Raw genomic sequence first — 8,207 nt, forward strand, 5'->3', positions numbered from 1 at the left:
GGGAGTAGGCCCCCCACCGCAGCTGCGGCAGGGTCGGCCTGCCCCTGGCTGGGGGAGGGCTGGCGACACCCGAGGTCGTGTGTGGGTCTTATCCTGACGTCCTTTGGCACCTCGAAGGGTGCAGCTTGTGGCGGGCTCTCCTGTGGCGCATGGTGCCATTGTCCCAGGTCTAGCATGGCCCCTTCCCACCACCCCGGCCTGGAGGGGGGGAGGCCAGGGGTGCCCCTCGTCGCCGTCCCCACTCAGACACACACTGACTCGGACACCCGGGTTCTGGGCGATGCACAGCGGACAAAGGTGGGTTTCCCTTTGCACTTCCAAATCACCAGCCGAGGAGCAGAGCCCGGCAGCCCAGCTCTGGGTCGTCAGCAGAGTGGGACACTGGCGTGGCCCCCAGGGACTCCCAGGCTCCCCTCCCCTCCTGTCCTGTGCTCCGTCTCGCCTCTGGACGGCCCCTGCGTGTCGGCCTGCGGGGTCACCCGGTCCTTCCACTCACTCCCTCTCTTCCCACGTGAGTCCCCATGGCGGGTTATGTTCTGCACCCTGCCTGTGACCTTCCCGGATGTGGCCATGTCGTGGACGCCCGGGTCTTCTGCTCCTCAGCTGGGAACCTCGGGTTTTCCCGCCTCCCAGCTGTTAAGGGGACGCTGCTGAGTGGTCACAGCCCTGCGAAGGGGATACTGCTGAGTGGTCACGGCCCTGTGAAGGGGACACTGCTGAGTGGTCATGGCCCTGCGAAGGGGACACTGCTGAGTGGTCACAGCCCTGCGAAGGGGACGCTGCTGAGTGGTCATGGCCCTGCGAAGGGGACACTGCTGAGTGGTCACGGCCCTGCGTGGCGGGCATGGTCTCTTTCCCCTGGGGACAGGCTGAAGTGGGAGCCTTGGGTCCGGGCCATTCCAGGGGTGACTTCTGAGAGCCAGCGGTGGCCAGGGAGGGTCGAGAAGGCTGTCCCTCTGGTTTCCACAAGGGCCCGCAGAGCCGCGGTGGGTGTTGGTCCCTGCTGTGGTCCTGGGACCTGTGCACGGTCTCTGCCCGGCTCAGTGTGGCTCAGTGTGGCTCACTGTGGCTCAGTGTGGCTCAGTGTGGCTCACTGTGGCTCAGTGTGGCTCAGTGTGGCTCACTGTGGCTCAGTGTGGCTCACTGTGGCTCAGTGTGGCTCAGTGTGGCTCACTGTGGCTCAGTGTGGCTCAGTGTGGCTCAGTGTGGCTCACTGTGGCTCAGTGTGGCTCAGTGTGGCTCACTGTGGCTCACTGTGGCTCAGTGTTCAGTGTGGCTCAGTGTGGCTCACTGTGGCTCAGTGTTCAGTGTGGCTCACTGTGGCTCAGTGTGGCTCAGTGTGGCTCAGTGTGTCTCAGTGTGGCTCACTGTGTCTCAGTGTGGCTCACTGTGGCTCAGTGTGGCTCACTGTGGCTCAGTGTGGCTCATTGTGGCTCACTGTGGCTCAGTGTGGCTCAGTGTGGCTCAGTGTGGCTCAGTGTGGCTCACTGTGGCTCAGTGTGGCTCAGTGTGGCTCAGTGTGGCTCATTGTGGCTCACTGTGTCTCAGTGTGGCTCAGTGTGGCTCACTGTGTCTCAGTGTGGCTCAGTGTGGCTCAGTGTGGCTTACTGTGGCTTACTGTGGCTCAGTGTGGCTCAGTGTGGCTCAGTGTGGCTCAGTGTGGCTCACTGTGGCTCAGTGTGGCTCAGTGTGGCTCAGTGTGGCTCATTGTGGCTCACTGTGTCTCAGTGTGGCTCAGTGTGGCTCACTGTGTCTCAGTGTGGCTCAGTGTGGCTCAGTGTGGCTTACTGTGGCTTACTGTGGCTCAGTGTGGCTCAGTGTGGCTCAGTGTGGCTCAGTGTGGCTCACTGTGGCTCAGTGTGGCTCAGTGTGGCTCAGTGTGGCTTACTGTGGCTTACTGTGGCTCAGTGTGGCTCACTGTGGCTCAGTGTGGCTCACTGTGGCTCAGTGTTCAGTGTGGCTCAGTGTGGCTCACTGTGGCTCAGTGTTCAGTGTGGCTCACTGTGGCTCAGTGTGGCTCAGTGTGGCTCAGTGTGTCTCAGTGTGGCTCAGTGTGTCTCAGTGTGGCTCACTGTGGCTCAGTGTGGCTCAGTGTGGCTCAATGTGGCTCAGTGTGGCTCACTGTGGCTCAGTGTGGCTCAGTGTGGCTCAGTGTGGCTCAGTGTGGCTCACTGTGGCTCAGTGTGGCTCAGTGTGGCTCACTGTGGCTCATTGTGGCTCACTGTGTCTCAGTGTGGCTCAGTGTGGCTCACTGTGTCTCAGTGTGGCTCAGTGTGGCTCAGTGTGGCTTACTGTGGCTCAGTGTGGCTCAGTGTGGCTCAGTGTGGCTCACTGTGGCTCACTGTGGCTCAGTGTGGCTCAGTGTAGCTCAGTGTGGCTTACTGTGGCTCAGTGTGGCTCAGTGTGGCTCAGTGTGGCTCAGTGTGGCTCAGTGTGGCTTGCTCCTCCTTCTCTGGAGCCTTACGGTGGGAGCTGGGCCCGCGACCCTCAGTGCCATGACGAGTTGCTGTGACTCCCGGCCGGTGCTTTCCCAAGCTTCGGTCCCGACGTCCGAAGGTCCCTCCCGCTCTCTCTTGAGGTCCTGCCACCCCTGAGGAGTGCAGCTCCGTTTCCTCGGACCTGAGTTTCCCGGGTTTTCTGTTATTGGTTTTAGTTTCATCCTGCGGTGGCCAGAGCACTCGCTTGTCTTCTTCTGTCCTTTGGAGCCTGGGAGGTTGTCTTCGGCCTGGCCCACCTTCTGTCCCCGACAGTGTCTGTCCAGGACAGAAGCTGTGTCCTCCTGCGGGGAGGGACGCTGACAACCGTCAGAGCACCCAGGCCGTCCCGGGTTCAGGCCCTCTTCCTGGTGGACCCTCTGCCTGGCCCAGCCACTGCCGAGGCCCGAGCGACCAAGTCCTTAGCCGGTGCTGCCTCACGCCCTTCCTGTTGGCCCTGCTTGCTGTCACCGTGTTGTCACTGCCCGTTTGTGGACATTCGCTCTGTTGTCCTGAGGCTCTCCTGACCTACGAGGCGCCTCTTCATCTCCAGCAAGACCTCACCTCGGGAGTGGACCCTCCCTGCCAGTCCACGGCCACCACGGCTGCCCTGCGGCTGCTGTCTGTATCACACACTCACGCTCACTCACATAACACTCACGTACAAGCTCACACACGCACACTCACACACACGTACTCACAAGCTCACACTCGCATATGCACACAGCCACACACACACATACAAACACACATGCACACACTCACATGCACAATAAGCTCATGCACTCACAAGCACAAGCATGCACATGCACAAGCATGCACATGCACACACACATGCATGGTCACACATAAGCACACACATGCACCCAGACACATAAGCTCACACACTCACATGCACTCATGCACATGTGCATACACGAACACACAACATGCACAGTCATGCACAAGCACACACACACTCACATGCACACACACGCGCACACACACGTGGACACACCTTGCTGTCCTTGTTGGACTTGGCTTCACGTTTGAGTCCCCCATGCGTGTGGAAAGCATCTGGTGGAATCCTGATTTTAGAAATCGGCTCCGACAGTCTCTCACTTGATTCGATTCTTGAGTCACAATTCCGTATTCACACATTTACCTACTTACTAACTGCTCTGTAGCGCTGTCCATCAGGGGTGCTGTCCTGGTGGTCCGGGTGCCCTTCCGCATGCGTGTCTTAGCCGGGGTGGGCAAGGTGGCCGCCTGCCCCGGCCTCTGTGTGGTCTGTTCAGCGTCATATTCTCCCGTTTCCGTGCACTTTGGAAGGTCTTTCTTACTTATTTCCCTCCGGTGGTTTTGCTGTCTCCATGGCCAGGGGCACAGTAACGGCAGCCGGTGGTTCCAAGGCGAAGGGCTGCGTCTGCCGGAGGGGCTGTGTTACCTCTAGGCTGGCACGTGCCCTGGCGGGTCCCTGGGGATGGGTACAGCAAGGTCCCCTCCTGGGAAGCCCATAGTGTGGCCGTGCTTGCAGGGCCCAGCCTGGTCCTCCTGGCGTGGTGGCCCAGTGTTTGGGACTCGGCGCTCAGTGCCAGCATGCGGTCGGCGGGCACTGACCCTGACAGCTTGGCTCCCCTGTGTCCACGGGGGACGGCTTGTCCCCACGGGCCTTGTGTGGCTCTTGACGTCTGTGCTGAGAGTCTCACGGCGCCTCTCCACGTGCCCCCTGGTGGCCACACACCTGCTCATTCTGACTCACCTGAGCCAGCCGCGGTCCGCAGTGGCCCGGCCCCGCGACACGGTCCCACCTTCCCTCGTGGCGGCCTGGTGGTGTCGCGCCCGCCAGCCCTGCCATGGCCGTCGCTCTACCAAAGCTGTGACTTCTGAGGAACCTGAGGGGACCAGGGTGGATGTGCCTGTGGCCGGGTCCCATCAGGCCTGCTCCGCCCTTCTTCCCTGGACTTGAGCTGGCCCTGCCCGGCTCCCACTGCCCCACGCACCTCCTTGAGCCTGGCGTCACACACGTGCTAGCCGTGTTTAGGCCACCCACACGGCCCACGCTCTGATCCACGGGCCTTTTAGTAAGTGGGGACAGGAGGGGGCAGGCGTGTCCGTCTGCCCCTGGTGACCTGGAGCGGCCTCCGTCACCACGTCTTGGCTCTCACCTGGGGAGTTCCCTGCCGTCACCTCTCAGCCTGTCCCTTAGGGACTGTGACCAGCCAGCTGGTGGCCTTTGGTGACCTGGGGGTCTTCACTCTGCAGCCGTGTCTGAGGGAGGGCTCCGAGGGCCAGGCTCTTGGTGGGTGGCGCCCTGAGAGCTGGGCCTTCCGGCCTCCCGAGCCTGGGGAGGAGCCCACTCCCCTGCGTCCCTCCCTGGCTCCCGCTGCTCTGGGGCCCTGGGACTTGTCTTTGGGCGTTTTCTGGGTTTGTCTGTGGATCTTCTGGGTGTGACCGCCTTGGCCCTTGGTGTCCTGGGCGAGCAGTCGGCGTTTCCATGGGTCCCGCCGGCTCTGCCTTCTGACCTGACTCCGCAGAGCTGCACCCACGGAGGCAGAGAGGCCCGGCCTGCAGCCCGCTGGCCCCCAGCAGCCCGTGGAGCCCTGGGCCACATCGGCAGACTGCGGCCAGCATCACTGGGCCTGCCCTGGACACTTCAGACGTGGCAGAGTAGCAACCATGGCATGAAGAGCCGGGGCCCATGACCAGAGCTCGGGGTGCTTGTCGGTCCTGAGCACTGGACGTGGTGGCCACCCCAGCCAGCAGCAGCCACAGGAAGAGGCCCCTGTGCTCCCAGACACGGCCACTAGATACTGGGTGTGTGTCCCGAGCGGACGGGAGCTGCCCGCCTGGTGTTGTGGCGGCAGGGTGCTCACGGACATGAGCCATGTCCTCTGCACGGGGCTGCAGGAGCCTGATTCCTGCTGCGGAAGACTGTCCAGGCCCAAGGAGAGGGGCTGCAGAAGTGGAGGCCCAGCCCTCAGAGTCCCCCTCATGTGCTGGGCCTGCCTCTGCTGCCCGCTGCCTGCAGCCCCAGGAAGACTTGCCCTCAGGCCTGCCCCGGAGACCAGCAGGCGTAAGCCCGCCCCAGGCTCCCTGGCCGCCAGCAGCACCAGCTCCTGCGTGGGCCGGGCCAGGCGCCGAGTGGACCTGTGCAGAGCAGGGCACCCGCAGCGCCTCAGGCCCAGACCCTGGGGCCCTAAGCCCGCCCTCCCAGAGGGGGACGTCTGTGCTCAGAAAGGAGCGCTCCTGAGGGACAGGGCTCTGGGCCCCAGAGGGCCACTGCCTGCCATTGTCCCTGCACGAGAGCCCTTGGGCACCATCAAAGCATCTCCGCTGGTTTCCTCCAGGGACAAACACAGCTCAGGACCGCGTGCACACGCTGGCCCGGGCACGCAGAGACGCAGCCTGGCGCCAGGCCACAGCAGGAACAGGAAGTCTTCCCTCTGCCTGGCCAGGGGACAAACAGCAGCGGTATAAAGGAGGGAGCCGCGGCCACTCACCCACATTCACCCACCCACACGCCCACACACCCACACACCCTCCTCCAGCACACCCACCATGGCCGCCTCCACCATGTCCGTCTGCTCCAGCGACCTGAGCTATGGCAGCCGCGTCTGCCAGCCCGGCTCCTGCGATTCCTGCCCCGACTCCTCCTGGCAGGTGGACGACTGCCCAGAGAGCTGCTGCGAGCCCCCCTGCTGCGCCCCCAGCTGCTGCCAGCCCAGCTGCTGCGCCCCAGCCCCCTGCCCGACCCTCCTCTGCACCCCAGTGAGCTGTGTGTCCAGACCCTGCTGCCAATCAGTCTGCACCAGCTCCTGCACCCCCTCCTGCTGCCAGCAGTCTAGCTGCCAGTCTGATTGCTGCAGCTGCTCCCCCTGCCAGCCATCCTGCTGTGTGTCCCTCTGCTGCAAGCCCGTGTGCTGCAAGCCCGTGTGCTGCAAGCCCGTGTGCTGTGTGCCCCTCTGCTCTGAGGCTTCCTCCTCCTGCTGCCAGCAGTGTAGCTGTGAGCCCTCTTGCTGCTCCTCTTCCCCCTGCCAGCAGTCCTGCTGTGAGCCCTCTTGCTGCTCATCCTCCCCCTGCCAGCAGTCCTGCTGTGTGTCCCTCTGTTGCAAGCCTGTGTGCTGCAAGCCTGTGTGCTGTGTGCCCATCTGCTCTGGAGCCTCCTCCTCCTGCTGCCAGCAGTCTAGCTGCCAGTCTGACTGCTGTAGCTCCTCCCCCTGCCAGCCAACCTGCTGCGTGCCCGTCTGCTGCAAGCCCGTCTGCTGCTACAGACCCTCCTCCTGCGTGTCCCTGCTCTGCCGCCCCGTGTGCAGGCCCGCCTGCTGCGTGCCCGTCTCCTCCTGCTGTGCCTCCTCCTGCCAGCCCAGCTGCTGCCGCCAGGCCTCCTGCGTGTCCCTGCTCTGCCGCCCCACCTGCTCCCGCCCGGCCTGCTGTGGTGTCTCCTTGGGCCAGAGGTCCTGCTGCTGACCACCCATGTCCCCAGGCCAGCGGGCCCAGGGCCCACCCTCCAGAGTAACCCTGGCCAACCCTGACTCCCACAGGACTCACGGGACCCTGGCCCACTCTGGACCTCTTTGCCTGGAGCCCCTGCCCCTCAGGTTGGCAGTGCTGAGCCTGGGCAGCCTGGCGACCCCCGTGTGGCGTGCCCTCTGGGCGTGGGTGGTCTGCCCTGCCCTCCTCCTGCCCCGCTGGAGGGAGTGACCGTCAGCAGCGTCCCCCCTGGAGACCTGCTTGCACATCTGGGCCAATGGTGGGAGCTTGGGCGTGGTATGGGGTGGGCTGACTTGGGAACCTGGTCTGTGTCCAGGGTAACCGCACCCGCAGGGCTGCTGTCCCCTCCCCTGCTGGCCTCCACTCAGGGAAGCCTGCCCCTAGGAGACCCGGGTACCTCCATGCGGCTGCACAGTCAGGGACAGAGGCCCGCCTGCCCGGCACGCCTGCTCTGCGCGTCCCTCCTCACCTGGCCCCACTGAGTGTCCTCCTCCAGGAACCCCCGCATCCTGGCAGCACCCTGGTCTCTCCCCCTTTGTCCTCTGCCCACTCTGCATCTCCTGAGTGGCCCTGTCTCACTGAGTCAAATAAACCTGGCGGCCCTGACCCTCACTGTAAGCTGCCTTCTGTTCTGAGCGGAGACCTCGCCGTGGCCTCTGTCCACCTGGTCCCTGCACCCTGTCCCTCCTGGTTCTGTTTCCCATGTGCTTCCTTCGAGGCTGAGCCACGGTCCCTGCCCTGAAGGGTGTCAGGGGGCACCTCAGGGGCCTCCGGGTGCCCCGCGGCCTGGGGAGCAGGGCCCGCTCCCACCGGATTCGTGGGCCACCCGACAGATCCGGGTGGGCGGGGTCCTGGCTGGCCCTGCCTGGGAGGACAGCCCTGGAAGCCCCTACTTGGCGAGTGTGTCCCCAGGACCCTCCAGGCGGGTGGCTCTGGCTTCTGTCCCTTCCTCCAGCCACGCCCATCAGGCCTGGCTACTCTGCAGGTCAGCGAGGCTGTGGGGGACGGGGCGGCTCTGGGGTCGGCTCAGGGCTCGGGTCCGAGGGAGGAAGAGCCCTGACCCAGGGCCTGCAAGCCGGGGGGGGGGGGGAGGTGAGAGGCGTCTTCACTGCCCTCACGTCCAGTGGAGTCCAGCCTTTCAGCCGTCACGAAGGGGCCGGGGAGCCGAGGCGTGTCCAGGGGACTGTGGCCACTGACGGGTCAGCCCGTGGGGTCACACTGGGCCGCTGTGAGAGCCAGTGAACCCCGTGATGCTGTGTT

General features: G+C 64.2%; 1 protein-coding gene across 1 annotated transcript; it reads left to right on the top strand.

Moving 5' to 3' along the window:
- Positions 1-2,383: 2,383 nt before the first annotated feature.
- Positions 2,384-7,929, top strand: LOC101966782 (uncharacterized). The gene has a single exon (XM_078044757.1). The coding sequence runs from the start codon at positions 6,015-6,017 to the stop codon at positions 6,921-6,923; it is 909 nt and encodes a 302-aa protein (XP_077900883.1). The 5' UTR covers positions 2,384-6,014; the 3' UTR covers positions 6,924-7,929.
- The last annotated feature ends 278 nt before the right edge of the window (positions 7,930-8,207 follow it).

This window comes from Ictidomys tridecemlineatus, chromosome 3 (genome assembly GCF_052094955.1).
Source record: "Ictidomys tridecemlineatus isolate mIctTri1 chromosome 3, mIctTri1.hap1, whole genome shotgun sequence".
Classification (NCBI taxonomy): domain Eukaryota; kingdom Metazoa; phylum Chordata; class Mammalia; order Rodentia; family Sciuridae; genus Ictidomys; species Ictidomys tridecemlineatus.

What these genes read in the sequence shown, in the direction of transcription:
- LOC101966782 (XM_078044757.1), top strand. Translation starts at nt 6,015, where the DNA reads ATGGCCGCCTCCACCATGTCCGTCTGCTCCAGCGACCTGAGCTATGGC.